Source organism: Dicentrarchus labrax, unplaced genomic scaffold (assembly GCF_905237075.1).
Source record: "Dicentrarchus labrax unplaced genomic scaffold, dlabrax2021, whole genome shotgun sequence".
NCBI lineage: Eukaryota > Metazoa > Chordata > Actinopteri > Moronidae > Dicentrarchus > Dicentrarchus labrax.
Window position 1 is genome coordinate 11,765,105 of NW_026136708.1, and position 21,574 is coordinate 11,786,678.

General features: G+C 38.9%; 4 protein-coding genes across 5 annotated transcripts in view; 2 read left to right on the plus strand and 2 right to left on the minus strand.

The window, feature by feature from the left end:
- ylpm1 (YLP motif containing 1) overlaps positions 1 to 5,961 on the plus strand; it is a 26,934-nt gene extending 20,973 nt beyond the window's left edge. Inside the window, exon 19 of the mRNA XM_051410013.1 lies at positions 5,579 to 5,961. Coding sequence (XP_051265973.1) covers positions 5,579 to 5,611 — 33 coding nt within the window. The 3' untranslated portion in view covers positions 5,612 to 5,961. The remainder of the gene's footprint in view (positions 1 to 5,578) is intronic.
- LOC127368826 (prospero homeobox protein 1-like) lies at positions 1,180 to 8,869 on the minus strand. 2 transcript variants are annotated; one of them, XM_051410015.1, is made up of 5 exons: positions 8,680 to 8,869; positions 6,793 to 8,164; positions 6,251 to 6,352; positions 5,511 to 5,705; positions 1,180 to 2,543 (listed from the first exon to the last, which is right to left on the minus strand). In XM_051410015.1, exons 2-5 carry the CDS (start codon positions 8,161 to 8,163, stop codon positions 2,376 to 2,378), a joined length of 1,836 nt encoding a protein of 611 aa, XP_051265975.1. In that variant the 5' UTR covers position 8,164; positions 8,680 to 8,869; the 3' UTR covers positions 1,180 to 2,375. The 2 variants fall into 2 exon arrangements, with proteins under 2 accessions (XP_051265975.1, XP_051265974.1); XM_051410014.1 differs by having other exon boundaries at positions 6,793 to 8,869.
- A 278-nt stretch (positions 8,870 to 9,147) lies between these two features.
- LOC127368827 (dihydrolipoyllysine-residue succinyltransferase component of 2-oxoglutarate dehydrogenase complex, mitochondrial) lies at positions 9,148 to 16,213 on the plus strand. The gene is made up of 15 exons (XM_051410016.1): positions 9,148 to 9,301; positions 11,707 to 11,740; positions 12,047 to 12,089; positions 12,232 to 12,296; positions 12,386 to 12,460; positions 12,576 to 12,631; positions 12,731 to 12,839; positions 13,211 to 13,345; positions 13,489 to 13,556; positions 13,677 to 13,774; positions 14,013 to 14,143; positions 14,266 to 14,339; positions 14,450 to 14,533; positions 14,697 to 14,864; positions 14,966 to 16,213. The coding sequence occupies exons 1-15, from the start codon at positions 9,239 to 9,241 to the stop codon at positions 15,098 to 15,100; spliced, it is 1,338 nt and encodes a 445-aa protein (XP_051265976.1). The 5' UTR covers positions 9,148 to 9,238; the 3' UTR covers positions 15,101 to 16,213.
- A 1,520-nt stretch (positions 16,214 to 17,733) lies between these two features.
- LOC127368828 (leucine-rich repeat-containing protein 74A-like) lies at positions 17,734 to 21,547 on the minus strand. Its single transcript, XM_051410017.1, has 5 exons — positions 21,334 to 21,547; positions 21,089 to 21,184; positions 20,844 to 20,972; positions 20,557 to 20,661; positions 17,734 to 20,437 (listed from the first exon to the last, which is right to left on the minus strand). The coding sequence occupies exons 1-5, from the start codon at positions 21,475 to 21,477 to the stop codon at positions 20,279 to 20,281; spliced, it is 633 nt and encodes a 210-aa protein (XP_051265977.1). The 5' UTR covers positions 21,478 to 21,547; the 3' UTR covers positions 17,734 to 20,278.
- Between the last annotated feature and the right edge of the window lie 27 nt (positions 21,548 to 21,574).

A 21,574-nucleotide genomic window follows, 5' to 3' on the forward strand; every position in this document is an offset into this window, starting at 1 on the left:
CTATTTCTGGGGCATACAAGAAAAAGTTTACATGCTTAATTGTTTAACAAACACATTTCTTTTCACCCTGTCTGAAGCACTGTCTCTTTAAGGCCCCCTCCTGAAAAGTCCAGTCTGCTCTGATTGGTCAGTTCCCACATACCTGAGAAAGCTCCGTGCTCAGTGTTTTGCAAAACACCAACCCAAACGTTTACCACGTAAACCAAAAACTTGACCACTGCACACGTTTGAGGAATTTGATCCAAAAAATGAGGACAAATTGTGCAGAAATGAATTTGCTTGGCAACGGTGTGTAACTTTGATTAGCACTGAGCAGGCTAGCTGCTGGGTGCAGGTCACAAACAGCTGGAAAAAGGGTATCAATCCGCCCTTGAGCTCGAACCATTACTGGCTGGCCGTTGAGAAAGCAGTCCGGAGTAAAATGCACACGTTGCCATCAAAAATAAACTAGATCCACTCAGCTCAAGAAAAGGTTGGACTACAAATGATTTAAGTAGTTCAGGAGCAGTGTTTCCTAAGAGAATAACTCACTTTACCGTGGACTTGGGGCTCTGTAACTTTGCGGTTTTACATGCACCAAAGAGCTATATAACACTAAGGAAAAGGGAAAACCCCAGAAAGCATAATATGGTCTCTTTAATGTGTTTATCACACCAGTACAGTTTTACACCTGCATTGCTCCCAGTCCCTTAATGGTGTTTCTTTCCTGTCAGTGTTTCATTTTTTTATTTAAAAAATTTAAACAATACTACGAGATAATTGTACTTAAGAAGAAGATCCCAATTTTCAGTCCTAAGAGTTTGAAATAAGAAGATTGTGTTTGTTGCAGCATTTTCTCTGGTTCAACTTTTGGCTTGTGTCAGAAGATTGTGTGTAATGTTAAGTGCATGATTGCAGGACTAAAAAGGACCAGCTCATTGTGTTTATAAAATAATATAAAAATTATATAAAATTATAGTAAATGCAAAAAAGGTCAAGATGCTACACAGTCCCATAGCACGCAGGGTTGTCAAGATCCCTCAGCTTCTAAAGATAGCAAATCTGCCGTGTTTAGTGCCGGGGAAGTAAAGTCAGGAGTACTGGTAAAATTGGTGTTCAAGTGGTTAAAGTTTCTTAAATGACGAGCCCACAGTGGCTTTCATGACTTTTAATTTTTACGTCATTACGTCATCTGCCATTGTTTTTGCACATTTTTACATTCAAAGTCAAAATATAAAAGTATAACCACATTCAGCTGATCATTATTATATGTGATCACTAATGCACATTATTGTAGGCCATAATTAAGTGCTTGTATTTTCTTTACTGGTGTATAAAAAAAGTGTCCCTTTACTAGTCAGTTAAACTTTGAAACAAACTGAGAACTGGCTTCAAATTTCTGTGGACAATCTACAAGTCAAAAAAAGATGGTGGGAGTATTTAGTACGATATGTTTTAAATATATTTAATATATAAGATGATTTAAAAGAAAATAGCACACATTGTCTTGCTGCATTTGAGTTTCACGAAATGTTGAGTTCAGATTTCCATGTGCAGATTTCTATTAGAAGTATTAGAAGGAACCACATTCAGTTTCACTGAGTGTCTGAGTTCTCATGGTTAATATATGGTGATGTAAGCAGGTGTATTCACTTTTTACATTTACAAATTTTGCACTTGTGAAGCAATGGGTCCGGATTATTCACACATGAGAAATGTAACATCTGGATTGTCAACAACTGAAGACAAATCAAGGATCACCAATTCTGACCAAACACACAGAACCACTGATGAAGACCATGTTTGATTTGGTCAGCCAGCCACAGTGTATCATTGGATGGATGGATCCTCATGGTAAGTATGGAAGAAGGCCAGAAATACTGCTGTTTTTGTTTGTAAGGGATGGGTGAGATAGTAGAGATATTTTACAGAATCAGTCATTTTGAAATTCATGTAATTTCTATTTTATATATCCTGTACATATGAATGGTAATAATGAGCTCTGCTGAATATTAAACTTTTTTTTTCTCATGTGTTGTGGACCTTATTTTGTGCTTATCAAACATAAATCGTCTCAAAAATCAGAAAACGTGTTGCACTTTGTGACTTGAAGACATTTCACCGGCAAAACGTTCACAATCATAAAAAATATGTATTATTGCTATATAATACGACTGATATAGCAAAATACATATGTCCAACTACTTCATGATGCCTTTGCCACCAGTCTGCCATATATAGAGAGAGATTGTAAATGTGCAGGCATTGACTTCACTTACCTATTTTACAATAGAGCATGCTCTTCATTAAACACAAAATAGTTTGCTAATCAAGGCACGAGTAAGTCCACATTGTGACAGTAACCACTGTGGCACATGATGACTTCTGCTTGGTTCTCATCCAGAGTGATGACTTTTGAATTCAGCTGGTACGTCACTGTCCAGTTTACAAATCACCTTGTATATCGCTTTCTTCCACGATGGATCACGATCCTTGCCCACTGAAATTGCGATGTAAAATTCTCTCAGTGTGACCTCGACAACTTCCAGGAATCTGTCAGGGACCTGTGAATCCACAGGAGATCAGAGACATTAAATTAGGACCTTTAACATACATACAGTTCACATCCCCAACATTGTCTTTGTGTGTGTGTGAGAGAGAGACATAGTCATAGGATCATGGACTGGCATTATGTTTAAGATAATCAAAATCAGGCCTAGCAAATCAAGGTAAGTAGCAACTAAAAACTTAGCTGAGGGAATATGATATAATATGATTAATTAATGACAATACCAGACTATCAGCACACACACAGCAGCCTATAGCTTACTCTGATTTTGTTTCTTGGTATATAACTTTTCATGTGCTTTGATACCCTTTTTTCTGTATCTGTAACTCAGTACTAATGTTGAATTCAAACAATACCGGAACTGGTGAGCAGTATTATGTTGCCAAGTTAAAAATCGCTTTACAGTGCATTCAATATTAAGTCCTCTGTCAAAGACCTCTTAGTACGAGGAGGAGACTTGCATTAGTGTCTAAAGTTAGTGTATCATATATTTTTATGTACTAAATCTTATTCTGAAAATATCCCTGCCCATCCTTCTTAACAACTTTAAAAAAGAAATCTGATGATATATCAGCTGATCATTTCATTTTTTTGACACAACCCATGACATAAATATACATGTCTGATAAGGTTCCCTTAAATTTATTTTTTGTTTGTTTTCCAAGTGAACGGAGAATGGTTGTCGTGAAAGGTAGTCCAGTGAGCTGAGAAATTATTAAATAAAAATAATTATTAAAATGAAATACGAGAGGCTCACAACATGTTCACTGTATGTAGTACATTCAGCGATTGTATACTTGAACGTTGACTGAAAATGGATCATTTCAGGAAGTGATTCAATACAGTTTGTTCATCCAAAAGATTTGTTCCTGAAACATTTGCGAATGTCACAACAATAGCACCAAGGGGGAAGGAAAGAAGCACCATTTCCCTATTACAAGTCAGTGTACCATCGAAATGATACTGAAGCTGTTACTTTAAGGTGAAATAGTTGCATAATGTTGCTTTCAAATAATGGGATAAAGATCCAAAATGGCAGTGAGTGCAGTTTCAAGTCGTGCAAAGGAAACGTGAGACAAAGAGGGCAGCCAGTGTTTTCATTTCATGTAACATGCATGTTTGATTTCAGCTCCTGCTCCCATATGAACACACCAAACAATCAGTGCTGGGTGTGTTCATGTGTGTGATCTGTTTAAATACAGTCCAGTGATCTTCAAAAATACTTAAACAGGGTGTATGCAGTGTTGATTTTAGCAAACACATACATGAATTCAACCTGGTAAACTGTGCAGACACTGTGTCTAAACACTAAGCAGCATCAAAGTGAATACTGTGTGCAGTAAAGCTTTGCTAAGTTATTGTACATTTAATAACATACATATCATAAAATTACTGTATGGATTTTTATTTAATTGAATTTACATACTTCTGGTTCATTTGGTCTGCGTGGATTTTAAATACAAAGTAAAATCACTACTGTGAAGTTGCCACTGACTGAAAGAACTTTGCCTCATTAGATGTCTTTTAATGCTGTAAATAACATACTGAACACAAGTGTAACAACCTACGAAATGACTGAAAATTACTTTTTCTCTGAATATTAGCTCCAAAATTAAATTTGTGCTTAATATTCAAACACACTAGAGAAAAATTAATGACAAAACACACAATACTCATTGTGACACCAACTTGATAGTGTGCTTATTTAGCTAATAGGCTTAGTCATCCATTATAGTCAGCATTTACTTTTAGAAATTATGAAATTATTGTTAATCATGTTAATTAGTATATTTTTTGCAGCAAATCCCCGTTTGAGGTCATATTAAGTGCTCCGTCTAAGTGTTTAGTTTCTTCTAAAATCTTCAGTCACACTAGACCCACCGTCCTTTGGATGCTTCTCACTGATGTATTACAGTATAGTAGTTGTGCTAGTTAGTAGAATTAGTATTAAAGCTTTGTTGCTATGTGTTAAAAGTGTGTCAGTCTGTGTGGGAAAGTATAGCATGTATCTGTGCATATGGATTCACATCTTGTGTTCTTCACCGTTCATGCTACACCTCATGGCCTTTTGAGAAATAATCAAATGAGGTTGGGCTATTTTCTGTCTGTGTTCACTAATATAGTGGAGACTTAACTTGTCACTGGTTTTATGAAGTTATGGTTCGACTACAAGAACAATATAATAAGGTTTTGCCTCATATTAACATGTGTTCACTAGTGTTTGAAACTGGATGAAACCGTAGACATCCTAGTACTTAGCATGTCATCCCCTCTCACTCTCATTTAATTCTTTACTTAATAAACTATTTAATGAAGCGGAGTACCCAAAAATAAATTACATGAAATCTGTAGTCTGAATGTGACGACACATCTCAAGATTAAAAAAGTAAAGTACTCCACACACGGCTCAATAAGACAGTTTTTTTAATTCTAAAAGCTTTATCTTTCTTACTTTGAAGAAACACTTGTATCTTTGTATGTGCTAGTGTATTTAAAAATGAATAAAGAGAATTAAAAATATGAATATATTAAAATTAAAAAATATATTTTAAAGAATTTTGATGCATTTCAAAAGGTACCTACCTGACACAAATTAATGTATGTGTTTTTTGCATCTAAAATAACCAACAGCAGACATGTGTTGGCACATAGAGGACCTCTGATTATAATAATATGTACAGTAAACAGTATACATTACTAAAGCAATTCACAATTTGGTATCATGCGTTTACATTTTAACATTTTAGGAACGCTTATATTAGTTGAACTGTCCGTTACTGATTTCTTTTCAAATGTATACCAATTACAAACAAGGAGATGCAGTTGCAGTGAAACAGACGGATTAGAAAGTTATTTTAAGCTTTTGATTTAAAATACAACACACACATCCAACAAAAATAAGATCTCCCCAGTATTTTGTACATTCAGAGTAATAAGAATTATAGTGTTTAGTATCAGTTACCTGGAAGTCGTTGGCTTTGTTGTAGTGCATGTTGAGAGCTCTGAAAAGTTCTGATTCTCTCCCCACAGTCAGACCCCTCACATCGGCCACTCCTTCTATGAGAGCGTGTCGGGCAAACTTCTCCATCTGGATGTAGTAAAACTCCCTGAAGTTACTGAACCACTTGATGAGCTGAGAGGTGATGCAGCGCGTGAACTGAGGATGAAAACAGGTAAGTGAGATGATCCAAGTCCCTGTTTTGTAATTTGTTGTTGTCTTTATGTGAGAGACAAGCTGCTTAATATGTTTTACACTGTATATTTAAAAATATAAAGCAAATAAACTATTTTATCACATCTCTTTGTTACCATATTTACACATTTTGTGTTTTACAGAAATGCAATAATATGTTTTTAGTCCTGATCTAATTGCTTGATTATTAAGCTGTAAAAAATAAACTCTATTAACTTGTCTTGAACTGATTCTTTATTCTGTGGTGACAGAAATGCATTTTGAAAGTATTGTGTTGAAAACATCTTGATGAACCTTGGGATCATAAAACATGCAGCACATTAAAAAACATTTACAGATTGATTTTTGATTTAGGTTGAAGATTTTATCTCAGGAACTACAAGAAATATGTCCACTTAAATGCAAAATGCAGCAACTTTCCCAAGATTGTGAAAGTAAAATAAAGTCATGTTTTGTATAATCCATTAAAATGACACAGATGTGAGGAAGAATTATACTGCTGTGCTCACCTGCACATCATGGAAACACATCTTCAGTACCAGTGAGCTCGGGTAGCGAGTGTAGAAGAACATAAGCTTTGCTTTCTTCAGATGATTTGTGGTCAGACCTTCCTGAATGCACCAGTGTTAAGGATGAAACACACACACACACAGTAGACATAAGAAATACTGACTTTTCTTCGTTAATGAGGCAGGAAACCTTTTCCTTCCAAGAAATCATTACATACAGGACAAATGGAGAGACAGCAATTTTCTTCAAAGTTTGGAGGATCAAAGGGAGTATTAGTTGGATTCTGTAAGGTGTTGAAAAATTGTTGTTGATGAACTGACTCCTTTTAAAGCTCATATCTCGGATGATGACAAGGTTTGTGACAGAATGGGTTGTTATTTGGACCTCAGAATTATTACTGGTATATAAAGGCAGGTGCTTCAGAAGCTACAATAAGAGAAAAGACATCAAATGTTTTTGTCACTGCTGATTGCCACTTAAAAGCACAAGAAAACATAATAAAATATGAGACTACATGAATGTAGAAACTTGTTAAGGATACGTTCAGCATGTACAGGTTATTCTTCACCAGGCTATCGGACTCGATCTTGACATGAGGGAGACACAGGCTTTGCAAAAGCAGAGGATCCACTGACACAGAACGAGTCTGTGGGCTTCTGACTGATCTGGAGTTGACCTTCGATCTCACTTTGACCGAATTCCAATGAGTGTCAAACGTCTCGTACTTGGCCTGATCAACGTCAGAGCATCCATCTTGCAAGCACCTGAGGGCGTGTTGACGCGCTGTGTTCTTCTCTGACGGCTCTTCTTCACTCAGAGCGGAGTCATAACCGAAGGGGGTCTGAGATTTGGGACGACGGTGAGCTCTTGATCTGGACTGCAGGATGAACTTGTCAGCTCTGTCCAGTCGAGGCTTTTGCACAACCAGAGACAGAGCTTCAGTTTGAACGTCTGGGACTTGCACCTCTTCAGTCCCACGACACAAAAGTCTGACTTTATTGTCTTTGCAAACCGATGACTGAAGGGAACTATCGCTCTCTACATTCCCCTCGTCGTCTGGCGAAGTCTGCAGAAGCGGCATGCTTTTGAAAATAGAGTCGACACTCTTGCTGACAGCTCTGGACAGTTCGTACTTTAAAACATCCGCCATTAGCCTTATTCTCTCGGGTTTGGACTGGAAGTAGCTCATCAGCTTCACCTTCTTCCATCCTTGATATTTTCTACTTGAGCTGCTCTCGAACTCGCCGAATGAATCCGTACAAGCGTCCCTCAGAGATGTTTCAGTAGAATTGTCCCAGTGGGGATATTTATCTTCGTTACTACTGTCGGTGGGGTCAGTTATTCCGTCCATGTGGTTGAACCTTGTTCTGAGCTGTCTGAGGTGCTCATGCTGACTCTCAAGCTGCTTTCTCATACTGCCAGATCCGCTTCTCTCCTGATGTAAAGGAAGTTCTTGAGTCCTTTCATTTTCCTGCATGCCGTCTGACACCTCATGCTGATTTGTCGTCACATCTGTGCAGTGCATACCAGGGGAGCCGGTCATGCCTTTGATGATATTTTCTACTCTGGCACGTTTTGCTTGATGGCCACTGTTTAAGTTCCAGTCGTGGTGACCACAAGAACTGGATGGATGCCTTTTTGTGGATAAAAGTACTGCATCTCTGGATGGATTGAGCTCCAGCTGATTGGAACAAATCAAACTTGAACCAGCATCACCTCTGCTGTAATAAGCACTCTCCGGTAGCATGTTTATTTTCTCACTGTCTTTGTGTAAGGTCACAGAAGCGCCTGACGCGTCTGAATCTGGCGGCAATGGGTCAGGTTGAAAGGAGGAGAGATGCTCTGCAGTGCAGCCGTCGAGGCAAATGTTGCTGGGAGAATACATACCTTTGCTCCAAATACTTGGATTCATGCTTGTTGGGTTAAAAAAAAAAAAAGACAGCAGTGAAGAAAAAACATGATTATTTATTATATGATGCATGCTTTGTAAGAAATTAATCTATTTCTGCCTGGGATTCTTAGAGATGTAACAATAAACAATAAAAACTTGGGGTTTTGCACAAATATGGATCTAAATAATACATACAATAAACTGCTTTTTTTCTGACTATTTTTATTAAAGTGAACTGAAATACATTTCTACTTTAAAATATGAAACCACAATAATGTGTAACCTACAGTACAAACGAAACATAATTTAAGATTTATTTTTATTTTTTTAATTTTGCAAAACTTAGAAAAATCGTTTCCTCCTCACTTTTCTGTATCCGTTTCAGTTTAGCTTTAGCCTATTTAAAATAAATCAGGCTCGATTTAAAGGTTGAGAGAAACATCTAACAGTCTAGTTTGATATTACAAAAAAAAAAAAAACTAAAACGTTGAGCTCTAGATAATAAAAAATATTACAGAGTAAATCTCTACAACCCACCTGTTGCCTGTAGAAGGACCCGAGGAGGCTGCAGGTCTGGAGCTTGCAGGAGAAGTGATCTGTTATTTGTACTGGTCCAACTGAGAGACCCTCCACTAACCAGGAGGTGTGGTCTAATACGTCGACCTATCACATCTCTACTTGCACATAATAACATTAAATATATTATTTGAACCGGATAAGCCTCTGTGGAGAGAGAAATAATAACTTATAATGTTCAGTACTTAACTTGTATTTATTTATCTTATCCCCGTCTGGACTGCTACCTAATGCAGGCAGACAATGGTACGGTCCTGTTACCGCTTTAAATTAATGTTTTTGTATTTTATCGTGTGAAAAATTCACTTTTATTTCACCCTATTCACAAAGGCGCTGGGTGTGATTTGTATACAGTCCCAGCTCCCCCGTCCCCGTACCCCGGTACCCCCGGTTTCCCCCCTCTCCCAACCAGCCGCAGTGGTTCCTTCCAGTCGCACCGCCCCATCGCCTGGGAGCAGCGAGCTTCCGTACCGCTCCTTCTACCGCTGTCAAATAAGGGACACAGCCGCCAGCTAGCGCTATGTTATCACGATCCAGATGTGTTTACCGGACGTTTGGCCGATCTCTGTCAGCGGTGCACCAGGTAGGAAGGAGGAAGAAGTGAACTGGCTCCATGTTTTAAATCTAAAAGCGTTTTTTTTTTATTTTTCATCTGATTAAAACAAGATCCAGCTAGCTGTTCGCTAGCAGCCACATACGTTAGCTTGTTGCAGCAGGGCCTCGCCTACCAAGGACAGACGGACAGACAGACCCTGACAGCTCCAGAGGCTCTGCCACTGAGCTCAGGTCTGACAGGGAGCTGAGAGCAGTGTCCCGTTAACTGTCTGACTCTTACTCCAAGACTACAAACCGCACTTAATGTTAGCTTTCAGCCCCAAAGTCATAACACGAGTAGCTAGCGTTAACAAGCTAACAACAATAACCTCTGTCCCCCCTTTTATTTATTTATTTATTTATTTATTTGTTTGTTTGTTATTATTATCTACATTTTAAATGACTCAATAACTGGTTTGACTCTACGAGCAATCTAGACAGGCTAATGTGAGCATGTTATGGAGCCGTGTGGTAGTAAGACTGGTTGTTGTTGTTGTTGTTGTTGTTGTTGCTGACAGAAATAGCCCCATGTTATGTTGGACATGTATGTGTAAAGGTTGAGGAGGGGGGGTTCAGCTGTCTTGTAACACGATCACGGTTGGTACTAACTTAGTACAATGAGCCTTTAGTACTAACTTGGTCTGGTCTACTGGATGCTGTGATGCTAGTGTTGCTAATTAAAGGGGTCTTCAGAAACAGACTCAGTTGCATGTTGATGAGGTTCAGTTGGTTAAAAGTAATGCAAAACAACAGCTCTGCAGTAAAGTGTGGCTTCATGAAGAGAGTCTTGTGTTGACACAACTTAGAGTCATTTTGTTGGCTACAGTTTGTGTTGATGTTGGATTGTGTTGCATTATACCGACTGGACCCTGTTTATAGCAGTGAGGTTGAATAACAGAAACACCTCTCTGTATAATGCAGTTTGGAACAAAACTACATCCAAAATGACCGTACAGGTGAATCAACACCTCTGAAAACTCAACATTATACCCTCCATGAAGATAGTGTTTATTGCACGGTGGTTGAATTAGACTGCATTGGTTTTAGCTATGTGTATCTAATAATTAACTAGTAACTAGTGTTACTGCAAATAATGATTGGTTTCATTATCAATTAGTTTAACTTTTGAGGAACTGTTTTACATTTCTGCATTAAAAAAATGACTTATGATCTACAGACTGAATAATTGTTTTAGCTCCTGATATAAAGGGTAGGGGTACCCGATCCGTCTGGAGTTTTAACTAAGGAGGAGACTGTTCTAGTGGAACACATTGAAAGGGTTAATGCAACAAGACAGAATTAAGTTAAATATGTTGGTGATTCATCCAGCCATTGTTGTACTCTCGGCCCTCCATGGAACAGCAGTTGTTCTTGTGACTTTGTGGCTGCGTGCCTACACACGCTTCCATCTATTGTAAATCATTTGGTCCATTTCTGAAAACTCCACCCTCATCTGGCATCCCACATCAGTAGGTTTAGATTGGGATCAAAAGGGACTCCGCAAGACAAACATCCATTTAGAAGCAGCCAGAACTAGTCAGACTTCTTCACCAGAGGCCCTGCCCTCTAAATACCCACCCAAGACCAAGACATGACTCATAACATACAGCAATGCAGCGGTTAACTGTAGAGCTGCCTGTTTTTGTCAGCATTAGAAAGTCCACTGGTATGACTGAAAGTTAGACTGAAAGTTAAAACACCCTACGCACTGAAACCCTACCCATTAAAGTTGTGTAGTGGTAAACCCCCCCAGATCTTGATGCATCTCCGTCTATAATCGCCAAAAGCCCCGCTCATTAGATATATGGCATTTTGCTTTGTGACATAACACATTTGCTCATTTCCTTTAAAGTTATATGTTTTATAAAACTGTAAAAGCTGCAACAATTAATTGATTTAGTCAATTAACAGCAAATTAATCTGTGACTGTTTTGACGAGCCATTAAACATTAAAGCAAAAATGCCCCAAATTCTCTGCTATCTGTTTTCTAATGTCTCCAACTTTCTGTTTTATATCATTTAAAACTGAATATCATTTGGCATTTGGCGGGTTTATTGATTAATCAAAAAAATGCTCTGCAGATTTAGCTGATGAAAATAATTGTTCGTATGCAGCTCTAGTTCATTGATGTGGTGTCAGTAGAGGTGGTCTTTGTTTCAGTCAAGATGAACTGCATAGTGAGTTTTTAAAAGCAGGATTAGTGTCATTATTCTGTTTTTGTGTCAGAATTTACTGGTGAATTTATTTAGATGTTTTACGGATTAAGTAGATTAAAAACATTTCATAATTTAACCCAAGTGTTAGATTTAGCGTTAGATTTCGCCACTTTAAAATTACAAACACCACATATACATGGATACATGTGAAACAGATTTTTTTTTCTATCTTTTCAGGCCAATAATGTGCTCGTCCGACAAAGTGCATCAGGTAAGTGTGCTCTTAAGTAGATTAGACTTTTAGCTGGATTTGAGGACCTCATCAGTTAATGCAACATCTAAGACTCCAGTCTTCATTTTATTGCTCATGAATAAACAAGCTCTATGAGTGGATCATCTGTAGAATCAGTAATGCTTATTAAATGGCTAAGATGCCTCAGGAGCCCACAAGTGGTTAATTGTAGATTTCAGAGAACTCCGTTCATGTCTCACGTTAGATCCTCGGGAGAAGCAGTAGTTACAGCTTTTGTTGATTTTCTTTCTTCTTTCTCTCTTTTTTTCCTTCTTTCATCCTAAGGTCTGTCCGTCTGCAGCCAGCTAGTTTACAGGAATTCTCAGCCGTAAGTGCTTTCTCCCGTTGTGTTTTCTGTCTTTTAATGCCCTTCTGTAACCACTTCATGTGTACAAACTCACAATGATGCATTGTTAGAGTAAGAGTTCTCTAAAAAATGCAAGTAATTGTTTTGTTTTGTTTTCTTGTAGATGTGAATTTCCATCATCAGCTAATGTCTTCCACATCAGATACTTCAAGACATCTGCTGTTCACAGTACGTGTTGCAACAGTTTTCAGCGTTATGTACTGCCATTGACTCTGCTCAGTGTTTTAACTCACGGCAACTTTTGTTTTGTTGTGCAGGGGATGAGGTAGTCACAGTCAAAACTCCTGCATTTGCAGAATCTGTTACAGAGGGGGATGTGAGGTGGGAGAAAGGTTGGTATTTAATCAACATATTGTAGGTGAAACATTGTCAGTGTTTCACAGGTATCAGTCCATATCGTATTACCAATGAGCCAAATGTAATACATGTTCTTTCATTGTGTTCTAGCTGTGGGCGACTCGGTGAAAGAAGACGAGGTGGTGTGTGAAATTGAGACTGACAAGGTATAAGATAAGAATGATCATCAACCTAAAATCATCTGTATGTTGTTTTTGTTTTGTTTGGAGTGTAAGAAAATGACTCAAACCTTTTTGTATTTCCAGACCTCAGTACAAGTCCCCGCTCCAGCAGCTGGTGTCATTGAGGAACTGCTGGTTCCTGATGGAGGGAAGGTTGAAGGAGGAACGCCCCTCTTCAAACTCCGGAAAGGAGGTGTGCTTAGTTGAACGTCTGTTATCATTTTATCACTGAAACAAACAGTTTTTATTCTATACGTTATTATATGCTAGTGTCAGTGATACCTGAGTATCACCACAGTTTAGATACTTTACCTTGTTGTACAGAAAGGCTTTTTTGTTTGTTTGTTGCATTACATAAGCCAAAGATGAGATGTGTCAGTGTGGATTTCCTTTCAGTGCTTGGTGTTGTTTTCAGTGACTGCTGTAGTATAAGTTACATATGCTGCTGAGAACCTACTCTGATTGGTTAAAAATGAAGGAGGAGGCAAAATGTGTATTTTGTGGATCGTTGGACCCAAACTACATTCGTCCTTTTTTTTTTTTTTTTTACTTCTGTTACCTCAGCCGCTGCTGCCGCCGAAGCAGCTCCTCCCCCAGCTGCAGAGGCACCAGCTGCAGCCCCTCCACCGCCACCACCTCCAGCTTCAGCCCCCACTGCCATGCCTCCAGTGCCACCACCAGCTGCCCAACCAAAACCCGGTGTGTTTTCTTCTCTTACAATATAAACCTACATGCTGCAGAAAGCATGTATTTATCATTACTGTACTGTTTGTTTCTGAATAGGCCACCAGCACTATTTCTTGTCTCTTAATGTCACATTCTGTCTTTCTCTCTTTGTCAAGTTTCTGCTGTGAAGCCCACTGCTCCAGCACCAGCTCCTTTACCAGTAGGAGCCAGAGGAGAAAACAGGGTAACACACACATATGCTAATGACACACTTGTTACGTTTCATTCATGTGCTTTGTTTCTTTTATTGCATTCAGATATTACAGGAGATGGTTCACAGATGGTTTGTTCTCCTTCTGTCCAGGTGAAGATGAACCGTATGCGGTTGAGGATCGCCCAGAGGCTAAAGGAGGCTCAGAACACCTGCGCCATGTTGACCACCTTCAACGAGGTGGACATGAGGTGAGCCACAGCAGCTCCGGGAAGGATTATTACAGCTCCCTTCGTAGCATTTACATTAATCTAGCTGGGATTGGATTACAAGCCTCAGTACAAAAAAGAACCAGATTAACATTTCATGGCAGAAATTGTGCACACCAATATCACCCAGTGATCATCAGATAGATTTGACTATAGGGAACTTTTTTTGTCAACAAATCATTGGCACAGATTCTCTAATATGTTGTCAATGTTGTCTCAGCAACATTCAGGAGATGAGGACAGTCTATAAGGATGCTTTCTTGAAGAAACACAGCATCAAACTGGGTTTTATGTCTGCGTTTGTGAAGGCTGCAGCATACGCTCTGACTGACCAACCTGCTGTCAATGCCGGTACGACAGCACAGACTTACTTTTGAACTCTCTGTTGTGTAGCAGACATAGACGTATATTATACTTTTTACGTTTGTTTTCTTTTTCACAAACTTTCTTCCTAAAATGTTTTTTAACTGCAGTTATTGATGATACAACCAAAGAGATTGTCTACAGGGAGTACGTAGACATCAGTGTTGCTGTGGCAACTCCAAAGGTATAACTTTTGGCTCTATAAAACTATATTTATGTATAAAATGTAAATGTAATGTTTCTGCTCAATGCTGCGTAACGCTGAATACACTTTAATAACAAGCATTTGTTTAGGGGCTTGTTGTACCAGTGATCCGTAATGTTGAGACCATGAACTTCACGGACATCGAGAAAGCCATTAATGCATTGGGAGAAAAGGTAAATAGCTTGGTGCTGAATCATTGCATTGTTTTCAAATCTTTAATTGACGAGGAAGCAGATGTTTGTCACCTTAGACTGCAGTGCAAGTTCGAATCAAATAAATAGTACATTTTTATTTACTTCCATCACAAAAATGATAAAATCTTGTTGTGTGCCCAAGGCTCGTAAGAATGAGCTTGCTGTTGAAGATATGGATGGAGGCACCTTCACCATCAGCAACGGAGGCGTGTTTGGATCAATGTTTGGAACGCCCATCATCAACCCCCCTCAATCTGCCATCCTGGGCATGCATGGCATCTTTGAGCGACCTGTGGCCATCAATGGCAAGGTGAGAATTTGTGTGTCTGTAGAAAGACAGCAACAATTTTTTCTGCGTTTCAAAAGAAAAAATGAACGAGTAAACAATTTAACTGCTTTCTGGTTGGGCAGGTCGAGATCCGGCCCATGATGTACGTGGCGCTGACGTATGACCACCGACTCGTTGACGGCAGAGAAGCGGTGACTTTCTTACGTAAGATCAAAGCGGTGGTGGAAGATCCAAGAGTGTTGCTTCTGGACATGTGATGTTTCTCCCACCACATTACTCTCATTTAAAGATAGCTCAGCTGCATAAACTGAGTTCCACATCAAAAAAGAAACGCACAATCGTACAAAATCACCTAAACAACTTCTGTTGTCTCTTTTACTGTTCAGTCCGACTGCAGCAGGACATATAAGTCTAGTTCCAACACTCCATATGGAGCTTTTAATACGTGGTATTATCAACCAAGCTAAAAGATTGCCATCTTCTATGAGTAATTGTTTTTGCTACATTTGAATAAAAGAGTCACATTTACATTACATGTCTTAAACATTGGCATATACAGGCTTAAAATGTTAAATATAACTCACTTATGGGCGTGTTGCTGTTATACACGTGCTCCTCAGCTGGACATATGAAGCAGCAGACAAATACTTGCTACATCCTTGTCATAGTTGTGTAATCATGAAACAAAATGGCTTCTCCAGGCAACAGTTGGCTGCATGACTTTCTCCCTTGCTTGTTAGTTGGTGCTCCTGGGCCACTTTTTCCACAGCGGGGCCAAGCAGAGCTGACTCAGATTAGTTCAAGATGTTTTTAATGTTAACACAGGCTTGAAAGAATTCCTCGGTTTGCTGCTAGTCATTGTTGCCATCAACAGTCTGGGAAAAGTAATCAGCGACCTGTCTGACGAGCATGTGTTCGGATCAGTTATGTCCCTGCTTGACACCGTCATCCGTGTCCTGTCTTTTTATTTTAATTTGTGTTAAACCTTGCCTTGCACTTGTCGGGCAGATTCTTTGGCCATCAAAATCTAAAAATGTTGATCAAACTGTTGTGAGCTTTTAGTAAAACTGACACATGAATTCACTGTTCATTAGGAGAAACTGTACAAAACAAACCAGACACTGTTTGTTTTTTTTATATATATATATATATACACACAGACATGCATACAGTGTATATATATATATATATATATATTGTTTATGGGCAATATGTTGGGAGTAATGTTCAAAACGCACAATTTGGCAGCAGGTTTTTATGTTGAGCTCCAGTGTTGGATTTTCATTGTACTATCCTATATATAAAATACTTGTATCTATTTAAAGAAGCAATTTTAAACATTAAACATCTCAAGAGTTTTATGTACTAAACTTGTCTTGCACTTTGACTTTACAAACATTGCACATAATTGCTGTATTACAGTAGGTCCAACAAGTTGATACATTTTCCTTCAATTAACTAAACCATTAATCTGGAACATCTGATAATCAATTAATCCTTTAAAAAGGGTCCAGTGTGAAGGATTAGGTGGCATTTGGCATTGTAGACTCCCATCGCTTCACCCTCCCCTTCCAAGCATAAAGGAGAAACAACGATGGCAGCGAAAAACACAAATGCCCCTATCTAGAGTCTGTGTTTGGTTTGTCCCTTCTGGGCTACTGTAGAAATATGGCGGTTCAACATGGCTGACTCCATGGAAACCGACCCGTGACTTCTGTAGATATGAAAGGCTCATTCAAAGGCAACAAAAACATAGCGATTCCCATATTCAGGTGATTATACACTAATGAAAACATACATATAATATTCCATTTGTGCCAATAGAGCCTCCTAAATGTTACAAAGTGGACCTTTAAGTTACGTTTTGAGCAAAAATGTTGGTTCTGGTTCCACCCTCAAAAGTTTTCCTGCTTTAGTTTGTCTTATATGATCATAAATTTAATCTCTTTGGGTTTTGAATTGTTGTTCACAAAACAAGACATCTGAAGATGTCGATAAATATGATATTTAGCTTTTTAAACTACTTTCTTTAGTTGTATAGACCAAATAATCGATTATCTTATTTCCCATGAATTTATAACAAACAGAAAGGTCACTTGCAGCACTGTAATTGTTTATGTAATGCCATGTGTACACTGCACTAGTTCACATTTCACCTCAACTTTCATCTCCTAACAACAGACTTTGTCCTCTTTTTTGAAAACGGCAAAATAAAAGCACAAGGCTGAGGCAGTGAACGTCTTCGTGGTCAATCTTGGCATTTTATCTTGTGCCAAGTCCATTTTGCTCCCGAATTCTCTGCTGGAGTTGAATTTTGCTGCCAAAAACTGATCTTCAAAGCCTCATTAGCCAGCCTACTGCTCGGCTCTTGAGAATCTCCAAATAATGGGATCATCTCTGACAAAGTCTTAAGGGTTGATCGGCCCTTTCTCCCACTTCACAGACACAGGCTCAAGTGTGTGCAGCTGTGTATGATACCCCTTCAGTATTTCTGTTTACTTTAATAATCACAGGGGACAATGGGTCCTAATGTACGTCTTTGTTTCTCTGCCAGCACCTACACAAATGTCTGAACAACACTGTTTGGAGGAAAAACACAGAATTCATTATGAGAACACAAAAAACCAAACATTAGATTACCATGAGAATACTGGAGGTACTAATGGGCCTGAATACAGCAAACAATGATACAAGGGTTCCTTTAATTTAATTATTTACTTTTATTACCGCTCAAGATTCCATTAGCGCTTTCGAGATCATGCTAATTGGCAGCGTGTGCCAGTGGGTGCATAGATATCTGAAGGGTTTGTTGGCAGGTTTTTTGTTTCGTCTTCAAAATTTGGCCAAATCTGTGAATTTCCAATTGGACTGCTCAATAAGATGTGGGTTTTAAGTCTTTGTATCCATTCAGATGAAAGATGGCCCATTAGAAATTGGCAGCTAGCTGCTTGTTTTCATTAAGCCACATCAGAGAGATAATTTACCTAAATTATTCTGTTATTTTTTTTCTATCTTTTCAAATAGCTAATTATATCAATGTTATTATATAAAGAATTGTATTTTAGTCCAACTGAAAGTGTGTGTTTTGAGTTTAAGGTGATACTAATATAAAGAACTAAAATGGTCCATTTATATTTTTCATTCTCAAACACTTTAACTTTTAATTTATTAAGTACACCCTATAAAGTCCTTCAATATGAAAAATACTCTATATTTAGTGGAACAGCTTAACACATTTTGTCAAATGCATAGCCCTTGTATTTATGTACAAACTAATTCCAGTTAACATCCTGTTGTGGTTTTACATTTATTAGATAATTCCATCTTTTCTATGTGTACGCACCGCCCAGGGAAAAGGGAAACATTTTAAGTTACAGGTTAAAAATCGAACAGCTATCGATCTAGACTGAGTTGTCGGATCGGATGACGACAGAAAAGCATCTTTTTTATCTTTTTTTATATATATATATTCAGAGAGTAAATGAAGGGATGAAACTCTGGGGCAACAATGGAGATGAATCTGGAGAAAGTAAAGAAGGTACAAATGATTCAAGATGGAGGAGGAAAAGAGAAACTGATTCAGAATCAGCCCAGGAGTCAGGTGATAGAGTGACATGTGGGCTACAAACTCAACACAAGATTGAAACCTGCTGTAAAATAGCGACTAGCACTGTATAACAACTTTATTAATTTAAATTAATTTGCTGTTTTACATCAGAAACTGCTGATTTTCTATTAAACCGTTCACTTATTTGTTCAGCTTAAACTAATTAATTCAATTTCATATTCCAAACATGTATCTATAACAAAGCCCATATAGAGTGGAGTGAGGGTTTGAGTTGAGATTATTTTCAGAGGGAGACCTGAAGGTTCATCGTTTCATTCATTAATTGAAGACACGACCGGCTGCAAAATATCCTGGGACCTCTCTGGCAGCCGGTTGCCGTCCCTTCAAGACAAATTTTAATTATGAGCAGGGAACTGAATGGCTTTGACTACGATATTCCAGCGAGGAATGCGATAATGAAGAAGCATATCGCACTGACAGCTACTACAGCTCCTCAGATAGTGATACTGACAGCGTTGGACTTAGCGAACCCAATGACGCTGAGGCTGACATGGAAGACGACCACCATGCTGAGGAAAAGGAGACTGTCTGGAAGAGACAAATGTATGTTTTAAACTGAAATGGGAAGTTTAAAAGGGTTGTCGGTGTCCTGATGACCCAGGATACTATAGAGTCAAGCCGTTTGCACATGACTCACTAAGACGAGTGGGTGATATGGTTCCTCATGTCATTGTCTCCCCTGTGGTTACCACTGAAGCCACCTGACAGAAACGGATTGCACTGTTTAATATCGCACCTTGAGACAATTCATCAGCACACCCTTAATAATCCTACCCTGCTGGGCCTGCATAAGTAATGCTGCACATGCATATGCATTAGTGTGCCGTTTCCTTTACAGGCCATTTCATTCAAAGCTAACCAATGTGGCGAAACAACTAGCTTGCATCTGGCCCTATTCTTTCCCTCCTCTCGGTCCTTTGATATGGATGCCAGCTCTCTTTTTCTTCCTCCTCTTGTTCTGTTGTCATACCGTAAGATTATTTTTGGATGGAGAGAATGAGGTAGAGGACCCTGTGGCCCAGCGGCGGACACAGCTGGCAGCGCTCAGGTGGGTGCAGCTGGTTGGTGTCAGAGGTTCAAGTATTCACACTGGACAGAATTGGGTTGAGCAAAGAACGACAGTGCAGGGAGAGAGGAAGAGGGATTCACTGAGGTCATAGGCAGCTGCTATTAGGGCACACCTGTCAGTGGTGCACAATACCATTGGGTTTGTGATGTCAGTTCCTCCTTATAAGTATCTATATTTTGTGAACGTGATATTGTATGGCAAAAAAATTGGAGGACCTACTGCATTTTGTCACATTGCCAGCATATAAAAAAAACAAAATCAAATAGACTCCATTAACTTTTAATTGAAGATATCTCCTCTGTTATCCTCATCTTAGTAGTGCCTGACGTCTCTGTATCTATGACAGCTCAGTGAACTGACTGCAACAGAGAGAGACAGCTCAAAGAGGAAGCTGGATATCACATTACTGTCTGTCAACACAATTTGAATCTGATTTGGGTAAAGTGGAGTCACCAGTGTTCACAAGAAGAGAGAAAAAACATCTCCATGACAACTGAGCTCTGTGTACTCAAAACTGTGGGGTGTTGTTTGAAAGCTCTAGAAAAAGCTTGTAAGTGGACCTTGACTTATTTTGTCAAGCTACTATTTTTCAAGTTATTTTTTAAAACTAAAATCTGAAAATGATCCACATGGTCGGACACCACTAACTGTCAATGTTATAGCATAGTTTTTTTTAAATAAAGTTTTGGTGACCTGACCCAATAAAACTAATAATTTTGGTTGTTTACTTATTTTTTTTCATGAAAAGTTGCATGTGCTGATGTATGTGCTCCTTCTTGACGACATATACACACACCAGCTGAAGACTAACCTGTAGATTATGTTGGCTGTGCAGGTCTTGTCAAACTTCCTGATCAACCACTCAAGCTGTCTCTGATCAAGAGCTACGTTCGCTGCCTGCAGGCAATAATACATATCTGAGTACGTCAGCCCAGTTAAGTAATCTTCTGATATATGTCTTGTTCTCATTAACGACATGTACTAATGTATGAGGTTTCCAGTGCAATGTGCCTGACCTGTACAGCCTTCCTGAAGGCAGAAGTGGAGACATTCATGGTTGCTTCTTTATCCAAAGACTGGAAGAAGTCCATGATGCTCTCATTTCGCTCTTCAAGGAATTTCTATGAAAGAATCCAGATCATGTTTCAAGTTTGTGAAACACATAGTTCAACAGTACACATAAAAAGAAAGAAATGATCTCTTTAGGATACGTTGGACATTTTTTTTGTAAAGTCAAGAGCATAAACGTTCAATATTCAGGTATTATCCATCACCAGATCTCCCTCCCTTCCTGACCACTGACCTGAAAGATCTGAAGGGCCAATAAGTTCCTGGTGACGGAGCGTGTGACGCTGTACGGAACATCCAGAGCAGGACGATTCTGATGGACTTTTTCCAACAGCTCCACAAAGGCCTCGCACACAAACACGGTCTGCATACACACACACACACACAGGCACACACACAGGCACATTTGTAGCACTGAAGTCATATTTATATGAACTCATACCCATATGCTGAGGTGAAATTTGTTTTTTCTGCACTTACAGAAATATCGATCTCCGCCAATGCTGATTTCATGTTGTTACTAACTGTTTTGAGCAGCGTCAGCGCTCCGGTATTTGACAGGGGATTATGGGAAAGCTGAACAAAATATATACACACACACCAAATCTTACATTCAACATAAATTAACATACAGCTTCTTAAGAGTGCAAAAAGTTTCAAATCACCTTGATGATGATCAAACACAACTTAAAATACCAATGCTACGGAATTTTCCCTTTTGTCACCTTAAGGACCCTGAGGGTGTCGTTGGAGGCCAGACCCTGGCAGAGCGGTGTCACCGCCAGGTCATCTATATGGTTACTGCTGAGGTCCAGCAGCACCAGCGTGCTGTTTTGTTTCAGTGCCTGACCCAGTGACTCTGCTTCCATGTGGCCAAAACCATTCCATGACAGGTGGAGCTGCTTTAGAGTCGAGTTAACCTCAGGAAAGGAAAATGTAAGCAACAAACAGCTATGGTAGTGGACA